General features: G+C 52.2%; 3 protein-coding genes across 5 annotated transcripts; all 3 read right to left on the bottom strand.

Annotated features, from left to right (window-relative positions):
• Positions 1-3,250: 3,250 nt before the first annotated feature.
• Positions 3,251-11,180, bottom strand: LOC135411042 (acrosin-like). 3 transcript variants are annotated; one of them, XM_064648156.1, is made up of 5 exons: positions 10,982-11,180; positions 5,110-5,340; positions 4,552-4,817; positions 4,126-4,271; positions 3,251-3,630 (listed from the first exon to the last, which is right to left on the bottom strand). In XM_064648156.1, exons 1-5 carry the CDS (start codon positions 11,050-11,052, stop codon positions 3,445-3,447), a joined length of 900 nt encoding a protein of 299 aa, XP_064504226.1. In that variant the 5' UTR covers positions 11,053-11,180; the 3' UTR covers positions 3,251-3,444. The 3 variants fall into 3 exon arrangements, with proteins under 3 accessions (XP_064504226.1, XP_064504225.1, XP_064504224.1); XM_064648155.1 differs by lacking the exon at positions 10,982-11,180 and adding an exon at positions 5,610-5,767; XM_064648154.1 differs by lacking the exons at positions 3,251-3,630; positions 4,126-4,271; positions 4,552-4,817; positions 5,110-5,340 and adding exons at positions 8,613-8,992; positions 9,498-9,643; positions 9,924-10,189; positions 10,482-10,712 and having other exon boundaries at positions 10,982-11,173.
• Positions 11,181-15,724: 4,544 nt separating this feature from the next.
• LOC135411043 (acrosin-like) lies at positions 15,725-18,211 on the bottom strand. The gene is made up of 5 exons (XM_064648157.1): positions 18,095-18,211; positions 17,595-17,825; positions 17,036-17,301; positions 16,610-16,755; positions 15,725-16,104 (listed from the first exon to the last, which is right to left on the bottom strand). The coding sequence occupies exons 1-5, from the start codon at positions 18,163-18,165 to the stop codon at positions 15,919-15,921; spliced, it is 900 nt and encodes a 299-aa protein (XP_064504227.1). The 5' UTR covers positions 18,166-18,211; the 3' UTR covers positions 15,725-15,918.
• A 2,233-nt stretch (positions 18,212-20,444) lies between these two features.
• LOC135411044 (acrosin-like) lies at positions 20,445-22,950 on the bottom strand. The gene is made up of 5 exons (XM_064648158.1): positions 22,763-22,950; positions 22,260-22,481; positions 21,681-21,946; positions 21,267-21,412; positions 20,445-20,824 (listed from the first exon to the last, which is right to left on the bottom strand). The coding sequence occupies exons 1-5, from the start codon at positions 22,831-22,833 to the stop codon at positions 20,639-20,641; spliced, it is 891 nt and encodes a 296-aa protein (XP_064504228.1). The 5' UTR covers positions 22,834-22,950; the 3' UTR covers positions 20,445-20,638.
• Positions 22,951-23,998: the final 1,048 nt, after the last annotated feature.

Here is a 23,998-nt window from a genome sequence, read left to right on the forward strand (position 1 = left end):
GCATTTTCAAGACGGATACGAACAACTTGTGGTACAGATCTTGTCTCCCAAGACTAACTTCCAAAAATGCAGATGAAACTGTGGAAGAAAATTTTGAGGGCTTTCTCTCTAAGTACTTGTGCAGGAATATGTTTCTCTTTTTAAACTGTGTTTAAGTGACATCATTAGGTGAAAATCAAGAAATGCAAGAGATGAGGCTCTGAGAGGGCAGCATTAATCACAAATACTCAATGATTAAAAGAGATCCAGGTTATCTTAAAAATCTTATTACTTAACATAAACCTGTAATATGAGTCTAGGATTCAGGTTATTTAGAGATTGAGTGAAAGTATTCTTGTAGTTGAAGGCCAGGGTAGTAAACACATCTTTCCAGAGAGCTTTGTGAATAAAATCTTAAGAATAGTCAGGTTGAGACTCTAATGTTCATGTCTTCCACATTACCTCAAGTTGCAAAGAATGAATTTGGAGCAAGGCTCAGCCAGAATTTTTTTAAGCCTTACAGGCTGTTGTAAATAAATTTCAGCTGGAGCTGCCTGCAGTGGCCCACCTCAGTATGCAGAGGGGAAAAATGTTGCTTAAATCCAGGCTTAATACATGAGAGAATGACCACATGAGACATGCTGTCTGTCCCACTGCATCTTCACCCCCATCCTGCCTTTGGTGTGAGACAGAACTTCCAGTCCTGGGACAAAATGGATGGAATTTCTCCAGTAGGTTGTTTTGGCTCTGAAATTAAGGTTTAAAATTCCTTTCCTATATGCAAGAAGTGTAATATATAGGAAAACTGAACTATCAAGTGCATCTTTCCATCCTCTGTTCTTCAAATACAACCTTTACTAAATTTCATAAAATATCTGTGACAGCAATAATGAATCCTCATTCTCCTAGTCCTGCCCCCATTCTGCCTCGTGCACATATAGGAGCTCAGAACAAAGAATTCAATGCCTTGTCCACAAACAAGTCTGTTACAGATATCTCATGAGAGAATATTTTTGTGACAGCTATTTTTATTTTTTTATTTCTGTACATATTTAAATTGCCTATATATTTGTAAAAATATACCTTTAGAAATTTATACTAAGATATAAATATATAATTGAAGCTGAGCATATACTGAAGCTTTGTGAATCACAGATACTTGGCACATGTGAGACAGACAGGACTTAGGCACATAACAATGTAGTTCTATGCTTAGCTGTGATTAGACAGCAGTGAAAGGCTTGGTATAGGCATGGATGTTTGACTGAGATTCTCTGTATTCTCTCTGTTCTCTGCATTTGATTAAATGCTGATTAATTCTTGCTTCCTCCCCGTGAGTACCAATCGCATTACCCAGAAGCTACTTATGCATTTATTTGATAAGGTGATTGTTTGTATCAGGTTGACATTATGATACAGATGTGTCTGTTTTAACTATTACTAAATTGCTGGTTTCATTTTCACTTATCAAAGATCAAATGTGGGACTCTCCCTATGACAGAACAATCACATTCATTTATGCTAGCTAGCATTAATGATTGACATCTGAAGATCATCACTGATGATGAAGAAGGCAAAGTTTTACTCTCATTACTCCACAGATCATAGAATCATAAGATAGTCTGGGGCTGGAAGGGACCTTAAGGATGATTTAGTTTCAAACCCCCCTTCTATATGCAGGGACACCTTGCACCAGATTGGGTTGTTCAGAGACATGCTCAAAACCTATCCTTGAACACTTCCATTGATGGGGCATCCACAGCTGCTCTGGGAAACCTGTGCGTGCCTCACCACCCTCATAGTCAAGAATTTCTTCCTAATATCTAATCTAAATCTATCCACTTTTGCTTGAAAGTCATTTCCCCTTGTCCTATCACTACTTGCCCATGTTAGAATTCTCTCTCCAGCATTCTTTAGGGTCCTCTTCTTGCTGGATGAGGGCGTGCAGGCCCCAGGGCAGGCAGCAGTGCCTGGCTCCCAGCACTGCCTGCTGACATCTCCCAGGAAAACACCAGATGTTACATCGCAGCCTCTTTGGGAAGTTCGCTGCCACTCTGCTCTCTGCAGCTGTGTACCACCAACCCCACAAAACACACAGACCAGGGAACATGGCTAATGCAGGAAGCATGTGTGTGTTTGGGTGTGGAGGAGCCAATCATGTTACAGACAGGGTGGCCGAACAGTGAAGTGCAAGCCCAAAAAGCCGAGTGTGCCCAAGCAGCATCACCCTTCCTGTACAAAGTGCAGTGAAACAAAGATGCAGCACAGTCCACTCTGGCCACGTCAGCCACAGCAACACCCTCTGACAGGCTCCATGCCTTTCTCTCTATGAGATCTACTGATGTTCTGGGCTGACAGTGACAAGTGCAGTTGTGGTGGCCAGCGTGCCTGGCCAGGGACATATTGCAATTGAATGCTGTAGGCAGAGAAGGATGCTCCCACTCTCAATCACACAGGCCATTCTCCATGCCATTCTGTGGCAGGAAACCAGGGGGAAAAAAATTTCTTTTAGGTGCAGCACTCAATCAAACCAGAGCAACAACCAGCAGTTTGTGCCTGTGCAACTGGCTCCTCAATCTCCCCTCCATTTCCCACGCTTATACTCCCCTCTCATCTTTCTTGACTCCTCCCTTTCCCTACCCTTGTCTCCTCCCAAATAAAGAGCCAACCTCTGTGATTTTTTCCCCCTGGTTCCCAAGTTTGGCCCACCTGTCAACAGATTTGGTGTTGCAAGTGCTGATAGCTGGCTCACCTTGGCCTTCCGTGGCATTACTGATGGGGTTTCCTGGCTCCTGCTGTTCCTGCCAGGTTCCTCTCCCCAGAATGACCGCAACTCTTCCTTCGAGTATCTGTGAAGTGTGACCACCTTGCACATCACTCCACATTAGCTACACATGGCTCTTCCTTAGGGCACTGTGACTCCTGTCAGGAGGCAGAAATTTTGGTTGGCGTACCCAGGAGTTTCCCAGGTCTCTCCCATGAGCCAAGACTTACACCACAGCCAAATAACAAGCTTGTGTGCCCTAATGCTGCACCACCCCCCAGAGATGTCTGTGAGTGGCCTCGTTTTTTCCTATCCTCTTGCTAGCCTTGCTTGATGTGCCACTTTCCTCCATCCCATTGTGGCTCAGAGCACTCTCCTCTCTGGCCACGCTCAGTTGCAGCCCTTGGGAGAAACTCGGTCCCTTTGTGCCCCAATGGTTCATTTTGCAGGTGCCGAGCATGGAAGTCTATCCCTTGCCCAGGGGGTGGAATTGGAGCAAAAACATGGTTAACCGTGAACACAGGTAACTTTATTTCAACAACTAAATCAACTTCACTGTTTGCCTGCAGGCAGAAGAAGGGTGTGGGCAGGACAGAGCAGGCTTTTGACACTGAGGCTGCCTTGGGATCAGCAGGCATTGTCCCAGCAGGAAAGGGTTGTGGTGCGCTGCAGCCTGCACTGGATCCTGTCTGTCCTGCTGCTCAAGAAGCACTTCCATATGGGCTTGCAGCCATCTCAGCCAGGATCCAATTGTAGAAGTACTGAGTGGAGGTGTAGATTCCAGGCTGCTTTGGTCTTGCGCAGCCCCTTCCCCAGCTGGTCACTCCAACAACCCAGTAGTAGTCCGCGATGTTGTCTTTGCACATGAGAGGACCACCGCTGTCCCCCTGCAGTGGAGCAGAGAGGATTAAGGTCACGTTGGGTGGCCCCGGTCAGCACTGGGGCTGTCTCCTTCTCTCTCACAGCTGAGCTGTATTCCCAGCAGAGCAAGGTGCCAGGGATGTATTCACAGCACACCAAGGTGCTGGAGCATCCAGAACCTTGACTGTGAGTGGGTTGGGGTCCTGCAAGGTAGGGCTCTCTCTCATGTCTGCACAGTGATTCTGGATGTGCAAAGGATGGATGCTGCAGGATTGGCATCTGGATCCCAGGCCTGCCAAGAGGACTGGATGGCCTTTCGGGGCAGAGTGACAGACCTCTGGGGGCACTGCAAGGACACATGGATGGAGAATGGGAGGGCAGCCCCAACAGCAGTGTGGACGTGGGGCTGGGAGAGTGACTGACTGGCTGGTCAAGGCCCACCCGGGGCTGTGTTTGGGCAGTGCTGATTGGGCTGCCTGTGTTGCTGGGGGCTGAGTGGCTCATCACACACTCCTTCCTACCTGGCAGGTGTCAATGATGCCCTGTGGATAACCAGCACACACGTTGGAGCTGTGGATTTTCCCCGCATACCACTGGCTGCTGTTGCAGAGCTTGAGATCGATGAGGTGGACCTGGGCCTCCTGCAGGAGATCGCTTGTTCTTGAAGCTGTGAGCACAGAAAGGAATGAGCACTCAGCAGCTCCTTGCTACTTCTCCTGCCCTGCCTGAGGCTGATTCCCATCGCTAGGGCTTGGCTTGGCCTCTGGAGAGGCACTGGAGTGCTGTGTCCCTGCTGTGTGACTTTGGCCGCAAGCCAGGCCCATTTGTCCAGAGGCATCCGTCCTGCAGCAGGACTCTGGCTTTGGCCTCTGCTGTCAGGAAGCCCAACCTGTCTCCCCAGGGTGCTGAGACTGCCCTCAGAGCACGAGTCCTTCTTGGGAACTCACCCCTTGCAGTGGTGGCACCCCAGCCAGCGACAAAGCAGTAGAACAAGTCTGACACTCTCAGTGTCGGGTCGGGCACACAGGCCAGCTGGATGTAGGGGCTGCACTGGACAGGATGGTCCAGTTCCAGCAAGGCGATGTCGTTCTTCATGGTGTCTTTATTATAGTATTGGTGAAGGCGCAGCTGCTTAACGTAGCGGACTTGTGCCCCAGGGCCTGGTTGAGTCAACTGGGTGGCCCCGATCACCACGTACACCAGGCTGATGTTGCTGGAAGGCAGAAGAAGAGAAAGGGGTGAGAGGGAGCAGAGCCATGCACTGCAGCAGCCCAGCACTTGCCAGCCTTCAGTGCTATGGGGCACTGACTGCCCTAGTATGCCTTAGGCTGTGGGAATGGTGAGCTGGGGCTGCTAGGAAGCAGTGGCATGAGACCAGCCTTCTCCTGAGCCCAGTCTCTCAGCTGGGCTCACTGCAAGCAAAGGGGATGGGAGTAAGATGTGGTGCTGGTGACAGGGCACCTGCTGGTGTTGTGAGGATACCCCCATTCCCTGCTTCTCCTTACGTGACAGAGTCAAAGCAGTGGGCTGCCGTGAGGACCCATTGTGGGTGGACGAGGGACCCTCCGCACAAATGCCCCGTGTCTGGTATCCACTCATGCTGGAGGCTGACGAGCCAGGGCCAGGATGCTTCGTGGGCACCTGTGCCGCCCACGACGCGTGTCATGCCGTAGTAGCTGTACTGATAAGCGCTGGCGCCGTAGTCATAACCTATGGCTCGGAGCCCACACATCGATCTGTAAGCAGAAAGTCATTACTGTGCTGCTCTGTGCTGCTGCTCAGCCTGAAGCTCAGCTGTCTGCCCTCCCCACCAGCATGGACAGCAGGCCCGCGGAGCCCACGGGGTGTGTGTCTGTCCGTGTCAGCACCTGGCTGCTGGCAAGGAACTGAGGCTCCCCCATGGGTTTTGGGAAGCTGGGGCATAGCCACAGGGGACAACGGGCCTGCTCCCATGGCCCCTCCTAAGCATTGCCCAAGCTCCCTCCCACAGCGTGAGGCCACTTACCCACAGTTGTCCCATGTGCCATGCGCAAGCCCGCACGTGGCCAGCAGGACCAGGAGGCAGAGCCAATTCATGGCTCTCAGAGGCACGTGTCAGCTGCAAGAAGTGAGGGCTCCTCGCACCAGCACAGCTGCAGACGCAGTGCCCGCAGCAGCCACGTTGCCTGAGAAGGCCTCGTCCCCAGGGCTGATGTCACAGCGTGGTGGGTTCTGTGTTCTGAGCATGGGGATGGGGGCAGGAGCAACATAGAATCACAGAACCATAGCATGGTTTGAGCTGGAAGGGTCCTTCCGGATCATGTAGTTCTGACCCCCGTGCTGCAGGCTGGGAGTGATTCCTTGCGCTAGACCAGATTGCTCAAGGCCTGGCTCCAAACCTGTCCTTGAAGCCTTCCGGACAGAGGGCTTCTGCAGCTGCTCTGGGCAATCTGTGCCAGTACTGCACCACCCTCACACTCAAGAATTTCTTCCTTATATGTGAATTAAACTCACCATCAGACATTTTGAAGCCATTCCCCCTCGTCCTATCAATACTAGCTCTTGGAAGAATTCCATCTCCAGATTTCTTTGATGCCTCTTCTTGCACAATGAGGCTTTGCAGACCCTGGGGTAGGCAGCTGTTGCGGAACATATTCTGGGCAGGCAGCTCAGTGTGCAGCTGTAGATTGAGCGTTGTGCGGCAGGAGCCCAAGACAAGAGCCTGTGAACTGCCAACTCTTTGCACAGTGAAGGTCACGGGGACCTGTGGTGCCGTCCAGGTGAATGGACATTGAGAGACAGCAGGAGCCAATAGCTCAGGAGGGAGAACTGAGATTTTGGTGTGCTTAGACTGTGAGAGGATAAAAGCTCAGTGGTTCCTTTGATACAGTTCCCTCCTTGGAGGCACCAGGTTGAGCTGCTTCTGTGTTAGTGTATCATCAATAAATGGCTTTATGGAATGGGACATCTCTAACTCTGCTAAGAAAACCTGAGGGCCAACCAGTACAGAAGCCTGGTCTCACTGTGTGAGAGTGGGGTGTGTAGGGAATCAAATGGGGCACCCATTGGCTCACTGGAACTGCCCATGACTCCTGAATGGTCCAACATTCCTCACCAATTTGCCATCCCAGATGGCAGCCTTGGTCACTACCTCGGGAGCCTCCCTTCTCTAAACATGCAGCTGATGGCAACAGGGGAGTACAGCTGAAATCTTTGGAGCAGGGAGGAGCCAAAGGGTGAGCATTAAAATTCCCTGAGCAGATTCTGCATGCATTATAAGGGTGGATTTGAGTCTCTCCATTGGTGTGGCATTTTGTGCAGATTTGGTGAAATTATTGGTAGTGGGTCAAGAACGGGTGCGCAGCCCGGTTGGAGTAAGGCACACATTGAGGAGCTGTGTAGGCCCCTGTCAGGTGCAAGGTGACGGGGCTCGAGTCTCTTGTATGACACAGAAGGGTTGTGGAGACCTGCATGGGGAGAGACTTGTGTCCCTCATGCCGAGCAGGGCATGTGGAGTCTCTCGTACAGTGCAAAGGGAGGTAGGTCCCTTGGCACATACAGAAAGGGAGCTGAAGTGCCTTTTTAGCATGTAAAAAGGGGTTTCAAGTCCCTCGTTCTCTTTGACATGATGGGAATTATCCCCGGCGTAGATAAGGGGACATCCTTGGCCAAGGTTGTGCAAAACTGGGAGAAGTTGTTATGTAGAGCAGAATTTTGGAAAGACCGTGCAATAACAATGTGCCAGGGGGATTGGCCAGCTAGACCCTGGTCTGCTAGCTCCTCAGAATAATGACCAACACCAAACTTTCACAACACACTTGCACTTAGTGTCTTTGTAGAGCAGGTAGCCCCTCACATCAGGAAATACTTTAAGAAGCATTTGCCAGGCTGGTAGGGACCAGTAGAGGTGTGGGACAGTTGGTCTCAGCGCAGCTCATATTTATTGAAACTAAGGGAAGAGTGCCACCCAGCACGAGACAGGACCCTATTGCCCTGGGAGCCAAGAAAAGTATCCAGAAGCAGAGAGACCAAAGTCAACCTTCGCTTGCCTTCACCTGGAAAAGGCAGCAACTGCCTCAGACACGTCTACACCGAGGCTTTACTGGATCCACTACCAATTCCACTTTTTTTTGTTATAAAATGTAACGGGTTGATTTTAATGGTCTAAAATTACAGGGCAAATTTGTGCAGTAATTAGATGACTTGTTAATTATTAGGTTGCGATAAGAAGTTTCTTTCCCATCCTGTGAGGATTATGTGCAGCATTCAGTCAAACCAGAGCAACAACCAGCAGTTTGTGCCTGTGCAACTGGCTCCTCAATCTCCCCTTCTCTCCATTTCCCACGCTTATACTCTCATCTTCCTTGACTCCTCCCTTTCCCTGCCCTTGTCTCCTCCCAAATAAAGAGCCAACCTCTGTGATTTTTTCCCCCTGGTTCCCAAGTTTGGCCCGCCTGTCAACAGATTTGGTGTTGCAAGTGCTGATAGCTGGCTCACCTTGGCCTTCCGTGGCATTACTGATGGGGTTTCCTGGCTCCTGCTGTTCCTGCCAGGTTCCTCTCCCCAGAATGACCGCAACTCTTCCTTCGAGTATCTGTGAAGTGTGACCACCTTGCACATCACTCCACATTAGCTACACATGACATTTGGCTCTTCCTTAGGGCACTGTGACTGTGACTCCTGTCAGGAGGCAGGAATTTTGGTTGGCATACCCAGGAGTTTCCCAGGTCTCTCCCATGAGCCAAGACTTACACCACAGCCAAATAACAAGCTTGTGTGCCCTAATGCTGCACCACCCCCCAGAGATGTCTGTGAGTGGCCTTGTTTTTTCCTATCCTCTTGCTAGCCTTGCTTGATGTGCCACTTTCCTCCATCCCATTGTGGCTCAGAGCACTCTCCTCTCTGGCCACGCTCAGTTGCAGTCCTTGGGAGAAACTCGGTCCCTTTGTGCCCCAATGGTTCATTTTGCAGGTGCCGAGGATGGAAGTCTATCCCTTGCCCAGGCGGTGGAATTAGAGCAAAAACATGGTTAACCGTGAACACAGGTAACTTTATTTCAACAACTAAATCAACTTCACTGTTTGCCTGTAGGCAGAAGAAGGGTGTGGGCAGGACAGAGCAGGCTTTTGACACCGAGGCTGCCTTGGGATCAGCAGGCATTGTCCCAGCAGGAAAGGGTTGTGGTGCGCTGCAGCCTGCACTGGATCCTGTCTGTCCTGCTGCTCAAGAAGCACTTCCATATGGGCTTGCAGCCATCTCAGCCAGGATCCAATTGTAGAAGTACTGAGTGGAGGTGTAGATTCCAGGCTGCTTTGGTCTTGCGCAGCCCCTTCCCCAGCTGGTCACTCCAACAACCCAGTAGTAGTCCGCGATGTTGTCTTTGCACATGAGAGGACCACCGCTGTCCCCCTGCAGTGGAGCAGAGAGGATTAAGGTCATGTTGGGTGGCCCTGGTCAGCACTGGGGCTGTCTCCTTCTCTCTCACAGCTGAGCTGTATTCCCAGCAGAGCAAGGTGCCAGGGATGTATTCACAGCACACCAAGGTGCTGGAGCATCCAGAACCTTGACTGTGAGTGGGTTGGGGTCCTGCAAGGTAGGGCTCTCTCTCATGACTGCACAGTGATTCTGGATGTGCAAAGGATGGATGCTGCAGGATTGGCATCTGGATCCCAGGCCTGCCAAGAGGACTGGATGGCCTTTCGGGGCAGAGTGACAGACCTCTGGGACAATGGGGGCACTGAGCAAGGACACATGGATGGAGAATGGGAGGGCAGCCCCAACAGCAGTGTGGACGTGGGGCTGGGAGAGTGACTGACTGGCCGGTCAAGGCCCACCCGGGGCTGTGTTCGGGCAGTGCTGATCGGGCTGCCTGTGCTGCTGGGGGTTGAGTGGCTCATCACACACTCCTTCCTACCTGGCAGGTGTCGATGATGCCCTGTGGATAACCAGCACACACGTTGGAGCTGTGGATTTTCCCCGCATACCACTGGCTGCTGTTGCAGAGCTTGAGATCGATGAGGTGGACCTGGGCCTCCTGCAGGAGATCGCTTGTTCTTGAAGCTGTGAGCACAGAAAGGAATGAGCACTCAGCAGCTCCTTGCCACTTCTCCTGCCCTGCCTGAGGCTGATTCCCATCGCTAGGGCTTGGCTTGGCCTCTGGAGAGGCACTGGAGTGCTGTGTCCCTGCTGTGTGACTTTGGCCGCAAGCCAGGCCCATTTGTCCAGAGGCATCCGTCCTGCAGCAGGACTCTGGCTTTGGCCTCTGCTGTCAGGAAGCCCAACCTGTCTCCCCAGGGTGCTGAGACTACCCTCAGAGCACGAGTCCTTCTTGGGAACTCACCCCTTGCAGTGGTGGCACCCCAGCCAGCGACAAAGCAGTAGAACAAGTCTGACACTCTCAGTGTCGGGTCGGGCACACAGGCCAGCTGGATGTAGGGGCTGCACTGGACAGGATGGTCCAGTTCCAGCAAGGCGATGTCGTTCTTCATGGTGTCTTTATTATAGTATTGGTGAAGGCGCAGCTGCTTAACGTAGCGGACTTGTGCCCCAGGGCCTGGTTGAGTCAACTGGGTGGCCCCGATCACCACGTACACCAGGCTGATGTTGCTGGAAGGTAGATGCAGAGAAAGGGGTGAGAGGGAGCAGAGCCATGCACTGCAGCAGCCCAGCACTTGCCAGCCTTCAGTGCTATGGGGCACTGACTGCCCTAGTATGCCTTGGGCTGTGGGAATGGTGAGCTGGGGCTGCTAAGAAGGAGTGGCATGAGACCAGCCTTCTCCTGAGCCCAGTCTCTGAGGTGGGCTCACTGCAAGCAAAGGGGATGGGAGTAAGACATGGTGCCGGTGACAGGGCACTTGCTGTTGTTGTGAGGATACCCCTGTTCCCTGCTCCTCCTTACGTGACATCATCAAAGCAGTGGGCTGCCGTGAGGACCCATTGTGGGTGGACGAGGGACCCTCCGCACAAATGCCCCGTGTCTGGTATCCACTCATGCTGGAGGCTGACGAGCCAGGGCCAGGATGCTTCGTGGGCACCTGTGCCACCCACGACGCGTGTCATGCCATAGTAGCTGTACTGATAAGCGCTGGTGCCGTAGTCATAACCGATGGCTCGGAGCCCACACATCGATCTGTAAGCAGAAAGTCATTACTGTGCTGCTCTGTGCTGCTGCTCAGGCTGAAGCTCAGCCATCTGCCCTCCCCACCAGCATGGACAGCAGGCCCGCGGAGCCCACGGGGTGTGTGTCTGTCCGTGTCAGCACCTGGCTGCTGGCAAGGAACTGAGGCTCCCCCATGGGTTTTGGGAAGCTGGGGCATAGCCACAGGGGACAACGGGCCTGCTCCCATGGCCCCTCCTAAGCATCGCCCAAGCTCCCTCCCACAGCGTGAGGCCACTTACCCGCAGTTGTCCCATGTGCCGTGCGCAAGCCCGCACGTGGCCAGCAGGACGAGGAGGCAGAGCCAACTCATGGCTCTCAGAGGCACGTGTCAGCTGCAAGAAGTGAGGGCTCCTCGCACCAGCACAGCCGCAGACGCAGTGCCCGCAGCAGCCGCGTTGCCTGTGAAGGCCTCGTCCCCAGGGCTGATGTCACAGCGTGGTGGGTTCTGTGTTCTGAGCATGGGGATGGGGGCAGGAGCAACATTGAATCACAGTACCATAGCATGGTTTGGGTGGGAAGGGTCCTTCCAGATCATGTAGTTCTGACCCCCGTGCTGCAGGTGGGGAGGGATTCCTTGCACTAGACCAGGTTGTTCAAGGCCTGGCTCCAAACCTGTCCTTGAAGCCTTCAATGCAGAGGTCATCTGCAGCTGCTCTGGGCAATCTGTGCCAGTACTGCACCACCCTCACAGTCAAGAATTTCTTTCTAATACATGATCTAAACCTACCCTCTGACATTTTGAAGCCATTCCCCCTTGTCCTATCACCACTTGCTCTAGCTGAAAAAACTCAATTATGCGCAGATATAGGTGATCACAAAGGTTTCTATGAGGCCTTGAGAACAGCATACGGGCCTACATACCAGGTACAAAGCCCTCTACTCAGCGCTGATGGTCAAACCCTTCTAACAGATAAAACCTCCATTCTGAATCGATGGGCTGAACACTTTCAGACTCTTTTCAGTACCAACCGTGTAGTCCAAGACTCAGCAATTCAGTCCATCACACAACAACCAGTAAAGTATGAATTGGATACTGCCCCCACTTTAGGAGAAACCCTCAAGGCCATACAGCAGGTGAAAATCGGCAAGGCAGCTGGGGTTGATGGAATTCCACCTGAAGTCTGGAAACATGGGGGCCTTGCACTCCACACCAAATTTCATGAGTTTGTGGTGTGCTGCTGGGAGCTTGGTGAACTACCATCAGACCTTCGTGATGCAGTCATCATCACTTTGTATGAGAAGAAAGGTATTAAATCAGATTGCTCAAACTATCGCGGTATTACTCTGCTCTCCATTGCTGGCAAAATCCTGGCAAGAATACTCTTGAACAGACTAATACCCACTATAGCAGAAGGAATCCTACCTGAATGTCAGTGTGGTTTCAGAGCCAACAGGAGCACCACAGACATGGTATTTGTCCTCAGACAACTGCAAGAGAAGTGTAGGGAACAGAACAAAGGTCTCTATGTAACCTTTGTCAACCTCACCTTTTGATACTGTGAGCAGAAAAGGTCTGTGGCGGATTTTGGAACGTTTAGGTTGTCCCCCCACGTTCCTTAAAATGATCATCTCACTCCATGAGGATCAACACGGCCAAGTCAGATATGGCAACACACTTTCTGAGCCCTTTTTAATTAAGAATGGTGTGAAATAAGGCTGCGTTCTTGCTCCTACCCTATTCACTGTCTTCTTTAGCATGATGCTCCAAAGGGCCACAGCAGACCTCGATGATCAGGACGGTATCTACATTCGATACTGTACTGATGGAAGTCTATTCAATCTAAGGTGACTGAAGGCGCACACCAAGACCTTAAATCATCTTGTCCGGGAGCTGCTTTATGCTGATGACGCCGCCCTTGTTGCCCACACAGAAGCAGCCCTGCAGCGTTTAACATCCTACTTTGCAGATGCTGCTGAGCTCTTTAGACTGCAAGTCAGCTTAAAGAAGATAGAGGTTCTCCATCAACCTGCACCTCAGGAAGTCCCCCATCATTCCCACATCACCATTGGCCAATCAGAACTCAAATCAGTCCAACAGTTTAATTACCTTGGTAGCCTCATCTCCTCAGATGGTAAGATCGATGGTGAGATAGACAACAGGTTAGTAAAGGCATACAGTGCTTTTGGAAAACTCCACAAAAGAGTATGGCGTAATAAAGACTTGAAGAAAAGCACCAAGATCAGTGTTTACAAAGCCATAGTGTTGTCTACTCTCTTATATGGTTCCGAATCATGGGTCATCTACCACCACCACCTTTGTCTCCTAGAACACTTCCATCAACGCTGCCTCCGTACAATCCTAAACATCCACTGGTCAGATTATGTGACCAACACATCTGTTCTAGAGCAAGCAGCTGTCACAAGTATTGAGGCCATGTTACTGAGAACGCAGCTGCGATGGGCAGGGCACGTCTCCAGGATGAAGGACCACCGCCTCCCTAAGATCCTGCTCTATGGTGAACTTGCCACTGGTTGCCGCATGAGAGGAGCCACGAAGAAAAGATACAAGGACTCCCTGAAACAACATCTCAGCCTTGGCCATATTGATCACCATAACTGGTCTACTCTGGCCTCAAATCGGGAGGCCTGGAGACACACCATCTATAACGCAGCTGTCACCTTTGAGAACACACGCAGGATCACTCTCGAGGAGAAAAGGCAATGCAGAAAGAACGATGTATTGCAGAATATACCATCTAAGGAGTCTTTCTGCTGTGCCTTTTGCAATCGGATATGTCTGTCACGTATTGGCCTCATAAGCCACCAGCGTGCCTGTAGCAAATGTGGATAGAGCCTTCCCAAATCTTCGTTCGCGAAGCCTAGCCATGACTCACCACTTGCCCTCATAAGAATTCTACCTCCAGCTTGAGCTGCTTCTGTGTTAGTGTATCATGAATAAATGGCTTTATGGAATGGGACATCTCTAACTCTGCTAAGAAAATCTGGGGGCCAATCACTACAGAAGCCTGGTCTCACTGTGTGACAGTGGGGTATGTAGGGAATCAAATGGGGCACCCATTGGCTCACTGGAACTGCCCATGACTCCTGAATGGTCCAACATTCCTCACCAATTTGCCATCCCAGATGGCAGCCTTGGTCACTACCTCGGGAGCCTCCCTTCTCCAAACATGCAGCTGATGGCAGGGGGGGAGTACAGCTGGAATCTTTGGAGCAGGGAGGAGCCAAAGGGTGAGCATTAAAATTCCCTGAGCAGATTCTGCATGCATTATAAGGGTGGATTTGAGTCTCTCCATTGGTGTGGCATTTTGTGCAGATTTGGTGAAATTATTGGTAGTGGGTCAAGAACCGTGCGCAGCCGGTTGGAGTGAGGCACACATTGAGGAGCTGTGTAGGCCCCTGTCAGGTGCAAGGTGACAGGGCTCGAGTCTCTTGTATGACACAGAAGGGTTGTGGAGACCTGCATGGGGAGAGACTTGTGTCCCTCATGCCGAGCAGGGCATGTGGAGTCTCTCGTACAGTGCAAAGGGAGGTAGGTCCCTTGGCACATACAGAAAGGGAGCTGAAGTGCCTTTTTAGCATGTAAAAAGGGGTTTCAAGTCCCTCGTTCTCTTTGACATGATGGGAATTATCCCCGGCGTAGATAAGGGGATGTCCTTGGCCAAGGTTGTGCAAAACTGGGAGAAGTTGTTATGTAGAGCAGAATTTTGGAAAGACCGTGCAATAACAATGTGCCAGGGGGATTGGCCAGCTAGACCCTGGTCTGCTAGCTCCTCAGAATAATGACCAACACCAAACTTTCACAACACACTTGCACTTAGTGTCTTTGTAGAGCAGGTAGCCCCTCACATCAGGAAATACTTTAAGAAGCATTTGCCAGGCTGGTAGGGACCAGTAGAGGTGTGGGACAGTTAGTCTCAGCGCAGCTCATATTTATTGAAACTAAGGGAAGAGTGCCACCCAGCACGAGACAGGACCCTATTGCCCTGGGAGCCAAGAAAAGTATCCAGAAGCAGAGAGACCAAAGTCAACCTTCGCTTGCCTTCACCTGGAAAAGGCAGCAACTGCCTCAGACATGTCTACACCGAGGCTTTACTGGATCCACTACCAATTCCACTTTTTTTTTGTTTATAAAATGTAACGGGTTGATTTTAATGGTCTAAAATTACAGGGCAAATTTGTGCAGTAATTAGATGACTTGTTAATTATTAGGTTGCGATAAGAAGTTTCTTTCCCATCCTGTGAGGATTATGTGCAGCATTCAGTCAAACCAGAGCAACAACCAGCAGTTTGTGCCTGTGCAACTGGCTCCTCAATCTCCCCTTCTCTCCATTTCCCACGCTTATACTCTCATCTTTCTTGACTCCTCCCTTTCCCTGCCCTTGTCTCCTCCCAAATAAAGAGCCAACCTCTGTGATTTTTTCCCCCTGGTTCCCAAGTTTGGCCCACCTGTCAACAGATTCGGTGTTGCAAGTGCTGATAGCTGGCTCACCTTGGCCTTCCGTGGCATTACTGATGGGGTTTCCTGGCTCCTGCTGTTCCTGCCAGGTTCCTCTCCCCAGAATGACCGCAACTCTTCCTTCGAGTATCTGTGAAGTGTGACCACCTTGCACATCACTCCACATTAGCTACACATGACATTTGGCTCTTCCTTAGGGCACTGTGACTGTGACTCCTGTCAGGAGGCAGGAATTTTGGTTGGCATACCCAGGAGTTTCCCAGGTCTCTCCCATGAGCCAAGACTTACACCACAGCCAAATAACAAGCTTGTGTGCCCTAATGCTGCACCACCCCCCAGAGATGTCTGTGAGTGGCCTTGTTTTTTCCTATCCTCTTGCTAGCCTTGCTTGATGTGCCACTTTCCTCCATCCCATTGTGGCTCAGAGCACTCTCCTCTCTGGCCACGCTCAGTTGCAGCCCTTGGGAGAAACTCGGTCCCTTTGTGCCCCAATGGTTCATTTTGCAGGTGCCGAGCATGGAAGTCTATCCCTTGCCCAGGGGGTGGAATTAGAGCAAGAACATGGTTAACCGTGAACACAGGTAACTTTATTTCAACAACTAAATCAACTTCACTGTTTGCCTGTAGGCAGAAGAAGGGTGTGGGCAGGACAGAGCAGGCTTTTGACACTGAGGCTGCCTTGGGATCAGCAGGCATTGTCCCAGCAGGAAAGGGTTGTGGTGCGCTGCAGCCTGCACTGGATCCTGTCTGTCCTGCTGCTCAAGAAGCACTTCCATATGGGCTTGCAGCCATCTCAGCCAGCATCCAATTGTAGAAGTACTGAGTGGAGGTGTAGATTCCAGGCTGCTTTGGTCTTGCGCAGCCCCTTCCCCAGCTGGTCACTCCAACAACCCAGTAGTAGTCAGCGACGTTGTCTTTGCACATGAGAGGACCACCGCTGTCCCCCTGCAGTGGAGCAGAGAGGATTAAGGTCATGTTGGGTGGCCCTGGTCAGCACTGGGGCTGTCTCCTTCTCTCTCACAGCTGAGCTGTATTCCCAGCAGAGCAAGGTGCCAGGAATGTATTCACAGCACACCAAGGTGCTGGAGCATCCAGAACCTTAACTGTGAGTGGGTTGGGGTCCTGCAATGTAGGGCTCTCTCTCATGACTGCATAGTGATTCTGGATGTGCAAAGGATGGATGCTGCAGGATTGGCATCTGGATCCCAGGCCTGCCAAGAGGACTGGATGGACTTTCAGGGCAGAGTGACAGACCTCTGGGTCAATGGGGGCACTGAGCAAGGACACATGGATGGAGAATGGGAGGGCAGCCCCAACAGCAGTGTGGACGTGGGGCTGGGAGAGTGACTGACTGGCCGGTCAAGGCCCACCCGGGGCTGTGTTCGGGCAGTGCTGATTGGGCTGCCTGTGTTGCTGGGGGCTGAGTGGCTCATCACACACTCCTTCCTACCTGGCAGGTGTCGATGATGCCCTGTGGATAACCAGCACACACGTTGGAGCTGTGGATTTTCCCCGCATACCACTGGCTGCTGTTGCAGAGCTTGAGATCGATGAGGTGGACCTGGGCCTCCTGCAGGAGATCGCTTGTTCTTGAAGCTGTGAGCACAGAAAGGAATGAGCACTCAGCAGCTCCTTGCCACTTCTCCTGCCCTGCCTGAGGCTGATTCCCATCGCTAGGGCTTGGCTTGGCCTCTGGAGAGGCACTGGAGTGCTGTGTCCCTGCTGTGTGACTTTGGCCGCAAGCCAGGCCCATTTGTCCAGAGGCATCCGTCCTGCAGCAGGACTCTGGCTTTGGCCTCTGCTGTCAGGAAGCCCAACCTGTCTCCCCAGGGTGCTGAGACTACCCTCAGAGCACGAGTCCTTCTTGGGAACTCACCCCTTGCAGTGGTGGCACCCCAGCCAGCGACAAAGCAGTAGAACAAGTCTGACACTCTCAGTGTCGGGTCGGGCACACAGGCCAGCTGGATGTAGGGGCTGCACTGGACAGGATGGTCCAGTTCCAGCAAGGCGATGTCGTTCTTCATGGTGTCTTTATTATAGTATTGGTGAAGGCGCAGCTGCTTAACGTAGCGGACTTGTGCCCCAGGGCCTGGTTGAGTCAACTGGGTGGCCCCGATCACCACGTACACCAGGCTGATGTTGCTGGAAGGCAAGAAGCAGAGAAAGGGGTGAGAGGGAGCAGAGCCATGCACTGCAGCAGCCCAGCACTTGCCAGCCTTCAGTGCTATGGGGCACTGACTGCCCTAGTATGCCTTAGGCTGTGGGAATGGTGAGCTGGGGCTGCTAGGAAGCAGTGGCATGAGACCGGCCTTCTCCTGAGCCCAGTGTCTCAGCTGGGCTCATTGCAAGCAAAGGGGATGGGAGTAAGACGTGGTGCTGGTGACAGGGCACCTGCTGGTGTTGTGAGGATACCCCCATTCCCTGCTCCTCCTTACGTGACAGAGTCAAAGCAGTGGGCTGCCGTGAGGACCCATTGCGGGTGGACGAGGGACCCTCCGCACAAATGCCCCGTGTCTGGTATCCACTCATGCTGGAGGCTGACGAGCCAGGGCCAGGATGCTTCGTGGGCACCTGTGCCACCCACGACGCGTGTCATGCCATAGTAGCTGTACTGATAAGCGCTGGTGCCGTAGTCATAACCGATGGCTCGGAGCCCACACATCGATCTGTAAGCAGAAAGTCATTACTGTGCTGCTCTGTGCTGCTGCTCAGCCTGAAGCTCAGCTGTCTGCCCTCCCCACCAGCATGGACAGCAGGCCCGCGGAGCCCACGGGGTGTGTGTCTGTCCATGTCAGCACCTGGCTGCTGGCAAGGAACTGAGGCTCCCCCATGGGTTTTGGGAAGCTGGGGCATAGCCACAGGGGACAACGGGCCTGCTCCCATGGCCCCTCCTAAGCATCGCCCAAGCTCTCTCCCACAGCGTGAGGCCACTTACCCGCAGTTGTCCCACGTGCCGTGCGCAAGCCCGCACGTGGCCAGCAGGAGAAGGAGACAGAGCCAACTCATGGCTCTCAGAGGCACGTGTCAGCTGCAAGAAGTGAGGGCTCCTCGCACCAGCACAGCCGCAGACGCAGTGCCCGCAGCAGCTGCGTTGCCTGAGAAGGCCTCGTCCCCAGGGCTGATGTCACAGCGTGGTGGGTTCCGTGTTCCGGGTACTGGGGCCTCTGGCGTGGGGGTGGGGGCAGGAGCAACATAGAATTACAAAACCATAGAATGGTTTGGGCTGGAAGGGACTTTAGCAATCATGTAGTTCTGACCCCCGTGCTGCAGGTGGGGAGGGATTCCTTGCACTAGACCAAGTTGTTCAAGGCCTGGCTCCAAACCTGTCCTTGAAGCCTTCTGGGCAGAGGGCTTCTGCAGCTGCTCTGGGCAATCTGTGCCAGTACTGTACCACCCTCACACTCAAGAATTTCCTTCTAATATGTGATCTAAACCTACCCTCTGACATTTTGAAGCCGTTCCCCCTTTTCCTATTACTACTTGCCCTCGTAAGAATTCTACCTCCAGCTTGAGCTGCTTCTATGTCAGTGCATCATGAATAAATGGCTTTATGGAATGAGACATCTCTAACTGCTAAGAAAACCTGGGAGCCAATCACTACAGAAATCTGGTCTCACTGTGTGAGAGTGGGGGGTGTAGGGAAACAAACAGGGCACCCATTGGCTCACTGGAACTGCCTGAATGGTCAGACTCAAGTTTCCTCACCAGTTTGGCACCCTAGATGGGAGCCTTGGTCACTACCTCGGGAGCCTCCCTTCTCCAAACATGCAGCTGATGGCAGCGGGCACATTCAACTGGGATTTTTGGAGCAGGGAGGAGCCAAAGGGTGAGCGTTAAAATTCCCTGAGCAGATTCTGCATGCATTATAAGAGTGGATTTGAGTCTCTCCATTGGTGTGGCATTTTGTGCAGATTTGGTGAAATTATTGGTAGTGGGTCAAGAACGGGTACGCAGCCCGGTTGGAGTAAGGCACACATTGAGGAGCTGTGTAGGCCCCTGTAAGGTACAAGATGACGGGGCTCGAGTCTCTCGTATGACACAGAAGGGTTGTGGAGACCTGCATGGGGAGAGACTTGTGTCCCTCATGCCGAGCAGGGCATGTGGAGTCTCTCGTACAGTTCAAAGGGTGTGTCATAGATTTACTTCTTCTAAAAAGAACCAAGCAGGGAATTTTTTCTTTCCCCTGACTCTCCGTAAAAGAAAGATGTCGAACAGAGGGAGGGGGAAGGGGTAATTGACCCACTCAAAAAGTCTAACTAGCCGGCCTGCATTCCAAGGGGATGGCCCTCTCTAATGCTGTGGGGAGGGGTGATGAGTTTTTTTCTTGCCTCCTCGGAAAGGGAGGCGCTTCACTTTTGCCTCAACTCAGGCAAGGTGTATGCTGGAAAGGCTCCAAGGTCGTTTTGTTCTCGGCCTAGTCATCTGGCTGTTTTCTGGCCCCGCCTTGCCTGCACCATGTTCTGCCCCCAGCCCAGATCTGCTCAGATTTCCTGGGAGAGGCTTGACCTATCTGCAGAGGAACTTTTTGGGAGGAGGTCAGCCTTTCCCTCCTCCGCTCCCTTGCTTGGCAGCAGTTTGTGCCCACTAAAAGGGGGAAATCCCGGCCACAGCAAGCAGCAGACGGCGTGAGTTTTTGTGGGAAGAAGCCCTTTTTTCCCCTTTTCCCATTCGCCATCTCGGTGGTGGGGGGAAAATCTCCACTTTTGGCTTCTCCTGCACACCGGGGCCTCACGTGGCGACAGTCAGAGCCCAAGAGCGCCCCTGCCAACCACCACCGAGCAACAGCAGGCTCTGCTCCTCCAGTGATCCAGCAGCACCTACTGCTGACCGTGGTTAGAATTGCGCCAAAAAGCGGAAATGTACCGAACTGTTTCATTTCGAAGGGGATTTTTGGGTACAGGATTTGTGTTGGTTTTTTTTGTGTTCTTTTGTTGTTCTGCCAGTACACATATATCCTTTAATAGAGGGCTGTTATTTTTTTCTTTCTCTATACTTCCTCGATTGAAGCCTCTTAATTTCGGATTTACAATTGCTGAGAGAGAGGAGTTTGGTCTACATCATAACTCATCCTTCATAGCAAAACAGTTCAGTCTCATTAAACTGAGACACTATCTCTGCTTGGTGTGCCAGATTCCTCCATCCCATTGTGGCTCAGAGCACTCTCCTCTCTGGCCACGCTCAGTCACAGCCCTTGGGTCCCTTTGTGCCCCAATGGTTCATTTTGCAGGTGCCGAGCATGGAAGTCTATCCCTTGCCCAGGAGGTGGAATTGGAGCAAAAACATGGTTAACTGTGAACACAGGTAACTTTATTTCAACAACTAAGTCAACTTCTCTGTTTGCCTGCAGGCAGAAGAAGGGTGTGGGCAGGACAGAGCAGGCTTTTGACGCGGAGGCTGCCTTGGGATCAGCAGGCATTGTCCCAGCAGGAAAGGGTTGTGGTGCGCTGCAGCCTGCACTGGATCCTATCTGTCCTGCTGCTCAAGAAGCACCACCATATGGGTTCAGGCCCAACTGGACCAGGATCCAGTCGTAGAAATACTGAGTGGAGGTGTAGACTCCAGGCCGCCTTACTCTCGCGCAGCCTCTTCCCCAGCTGGTCACTCCAACTATCCAGAAATAGTCAGCGATGCTGTCTTGGCACATGAGAGGACCACCGCTGTCCCCCTGCAGCGGAGCAGAGAGGATTAAGGTCACGTTGGGTGGCCCTGGTCAGTACTGGGGCTGTCTCCTCTCTCATAGTCCCTGCCAGAGGTATATTCTCGGCAAAGTAAGGTGCTGGAGCCTCCAGAACCTTGGCTGCGAGCAGGTTGGGGTCCTGCAAGGTAGGGCTCTCTCTCACCTCTGCAGAGCGATTCTGGACACCTGGAGGACACAGGTTCCACCTGAACCTCTGGGCTGCCAAGAGTACTCAATGGACTTTCTGGGACAATGGGGGCACTGAGCAAGGACACATGGATGGAGGATGGGAGGGCAGCCCCAACAGCAGTGTGGACGTGGGGCTGGGAGAGTGACTGACTGGCCAGTCAAGGCCCACCCGGGGCTGTGTTTGGGCAGTGCTGAACGGGCTGCCTGTGCTGCTGGGGGCTCATCACACACTCCTTCCTACCTGGCAGGTGTCAATCTTGCCCTCTGGGTAACCAGCACACACATTGTGGATGTGGATTTTCCCCGCATACCACTGGCTGCTGTTGCAGAGCTTGAGATCGATGAGGTGGACCTTGGCTTCCTGCAGGAGATCACTTGATTTTTGAGCTGTTAGCACAGAAAGGAATGAGCACTCAGCAGCTCCTTAGCAGTTCTCCTACCCTGCCTGGGGCTGATTCCCTGTCCCTAGAGCTTGGTTTTGCCTCTGGAGTCCTGTGTCCCTGCTGTGTGATTTGCAGGCCAAGCCCATTTGTCCAGAGGCATCTGTCCTGCAGCAGGACAGAAGCTGCTTTGGCCTTTACTGCTGGGAAGCCCAACCTGTCTCCCCAGAGTGCTGAGCTTGCTCTCAGGATATGAGTCCTTCTTGGGAACTCACCCCTTGCAGCAGTGGCACCCCAGCCAGCGACATAGCAGTTTTCCAGCTCTGACACTGGCTGCGTGGGGTCAGGCACACAGCCCATCTGAATGTAGCGGTTGCACTGGACAGGCTTGTTCAGTTCCAGCAAAGCGATGTCATTGCTCATGTCATCTCTATTATAAGATTCGTGAACCCGCAGCTGCTTAATCCGGCGCAATACTGCCCATCGGCCTGGCTTAGTCAGCTGGGTGGCCCCAATCACCAAGTACAACACGCTTATATTTCTGGAAGATAGATGGAGAGAGAAGTGAGAGGGAGTAGATCCAGGTGCTGCAGCAGCCCAGCACTTGCCAGCCTTCAGTGTTATGGAGGGTGGGACTGCCCCAGTATGCCTTAGGCCGTGGGAATGGTGAACTGGGGGCTGCTAGGAAGCAGTGGCACGAGACCAGCCTTCTCTTGAGCAGCATCTCAGTTGGGCTCTACAGAGCCCAGGCAATGGGCATACTGCAAGGAAAGGGGATGGGAGTAAGGCATGGTGCTGCTGACAGGGCACCTGCTGGTGTTGTGGAGATATCCCCAACTCCTGCTCCTCCTTACCTGACATCGTCAAAGCAGTGAGCTGCCGTGAGGACCCACTCTGCGCTGATGAGGGACCCTCCGCACAGATGCCTTGTGCCTGGTATCCTGGGATGCTTGATGCTGACGAGCCAGGGCCAGGCCCCTTCCTGGGCACCTGTGCCACCCACAACACGTGTTTCTTCAAAATAATCAACCAAGTGCTCATAGTCATACACCGCTGGTCGGAGCCCACAGATCGATCTGTAAGCAGAAAGTCATTACTGTGCTGCTCTGTGCTGCTGCTCAGGCTGAAGCTCAGCTGTTTGCCCTCCCCACCAGCTGTTTCATGGACAGCAGGCCCGCGGAGCCCATGAGGTGTGTGTCTGTCTGTGTCAGCACCTGGCTGCTGGCAAGGAACTGAGGCTCCCCCATGGGTTTTGGGAAGCTGGGGCATAGCCACAGGGGCACAAGTGGGCCCAGCCCCCTCCAGGGACCCCCCTAAGCATCGCCCAAGCTCCCTTCCAGAGCGTGGGGCCACTTACCCGCAATTTTCCCATGAGCTGTGCGCAAGCCCGCACGTGGCCAGCAGGACGAGGAGGCAGAGCCAACTCATGGCTCTCAGAGGCACGTGTCAGCTGCAAGAAGTGAGGGCTCCTCGCACCAGCACAGCTGCAGACTCAGTGCCCACAGCAGCCGTGTTGCCTGCAAAGGCCTCGTCCCTGAGGTTGATGTCACAGCGTGGTGGGTTCTGTGTTCTGGGCACTGGGGCCTCTGGTGTGGGGGTGGGGGCAGGAGCCACAGAGAATGGTTTGGACTGGAAAAGACCTTAAGGATCATCTAATTCTTATCCCCCACTTTCATGGGCAGGGACACCCTGGACAATAGAGCAGCTTTTTCCAAGCCTGGCTCCAAACCTGTCCTTGAAGCCTTCCAGGGAGGGGGCATCCACAGCTGCTCTGGGCAACTTGTGCCGGTGCCTCACCATCCTCACGGCCAAGAATTTCTTCCTACTATCTAATCTAAACCTACTAAACTTACTTGCTAAATTATTCATTGCCTTATTTTATGCTTTAATTGGTATCTTGGCAGTTTTGTAACTTGACTTCTTTGTGTACAGCAAACCAGGCAGGGATATGACAGTCTTACACTGTGCACTTGTCTCTAAAGAAGAAGATTTTCATAATGTGACGAAAGCTTCACTAAAGAATGATAAAACTGGTTGTTAATTTAATTACTTGCATATTCTTTATTTATTCACTTGAGATTACTAGTGACTGTGCATGTTACGGGTCTAAAATGGCATGAAATATGTTTTTCCTCACAGGCTTTACATGTTCAAATCTTCAGTGTCATTATCCATTCCTTATAACAGTGTCTCAACCTTTCCTCCACCGTGACCTTGTTTTCGAATAACATAATTCCCATTGATCCATAGCTTGTAATTTTATGCCCAATCAGAAAAACAGCAATCAGCAACTCTGTATTGAATAGCCACAGGATTATTCATCTGTTTAAATTCAAGTCTAACCTGTGTATTGCCTGAGAACCCAATCCAGCATGAAGCTTCTCTTATTAAAAATCTGTTCAGTCTTAGAAGGTGTTTAAATACCATCTAGAAGATCTAGACCACAAACCAAACTTGCAGAAGGACTTGAACCACTTGCTCAATCATTTCTGCTTTTAACTTCTCAAGACACACGTTATTTTTTCCATCACCATCATCATAGCTAGGCTTTGCAAACTAAGATCTGGGAAGGACTCTACCCACATTTGCTACC

The sequence above is a fragment of the Pseudopipra pipra genome, chromosome 3, assembly GCF_036250125.1.
Source record: "Pseudopipra pipra isolate bDixPip1 chromosome 3, bDixPip1.hap1, whole genome shotgun sequence".
NCBI classification, from domain to species: Eukaryota; Metazoa; Chordata; class Aves; order Passeriformes; family Pipridae; genus Pseudopipra; species Pseudopipra pipra.

What these genes read in the sequence shown, in the direction of transcription:
- LOC135411042 (XM_064648156.1), bottom strand. Translation starts at nt 11,052, where the DNA reads ATGAGTTGGCTCTGCCTCCTCGTCCTGCTGGCCACGTGCGGGCTTGCG. An exon ending in GGCACATGGGACAACTGCGG is followed by an intron (nt 5,341 to 10,981) that starts GTAAGTGGCCTC and finishes TTCTGCTTACAG; the next exon opens with ATCGATGTGTGGGCTCCGAG. An exon ending in CACTGCTTTGACTCTGTCAC is followed by an intron (nt 4,818 to 5,109) that starts GTAAGGAGAAGC and finishes TCTGCCTTCCAG; the next exon opens with CAACATCAGCCTGGTGTACG.
- LOC135411043 (XM_064648157.1), bottom strand. Translation starts at nt 18,165, where the DNA reads ATGAGTTGGCTCTGTCTCCTTCTCCTGCTGGCCACGTGCGGGCTTGCG. An exon ending in GGCACGTGGGACAACTGCGG is followed by an intron (nt 17,826 to 18,094) that starts GTAAGTGGCCTC and finishes TTCTGCTTACAG; the next exon opens with ATCGATGTGTGGGCTCCGAG. An exon ending in GGGTGCCACCACTGCAAGGG is followed by an intron (nt 16,756 to 17,035) that starts GTGAGTTCCCAA and finishes CTGTGCTCACAG; the next exon opens with CTTCAAGAACAAGCGATCTC.
- LOC135411044 (XM_064648158.1), bottom strand. Translation starts at nt 22,833, where the DNA reads ATGAGTTGGCTCTGCCTCCTCGTCCTGCTGGCCACGTGCGGGCTTGCG. An exon ending in AGCTCATGGGAAAATTGCGG is followed by an intron (nt 22,482 to 22,762) that starts GTAAGTGGCCCC and finishes TTCTGCTTACAG; the next exon opens with ATCGATCTGTGGGCTCCGAC. An exon ending in GGGTGCCACTGCTGCAAGGG is followed by an intron (nt 21,413 to 21,680) that starts GTGAGTTCCCAA and finishes CTGTGCTAACAG; the next exon opens with CTCAAAAATCAAGTGATCTC.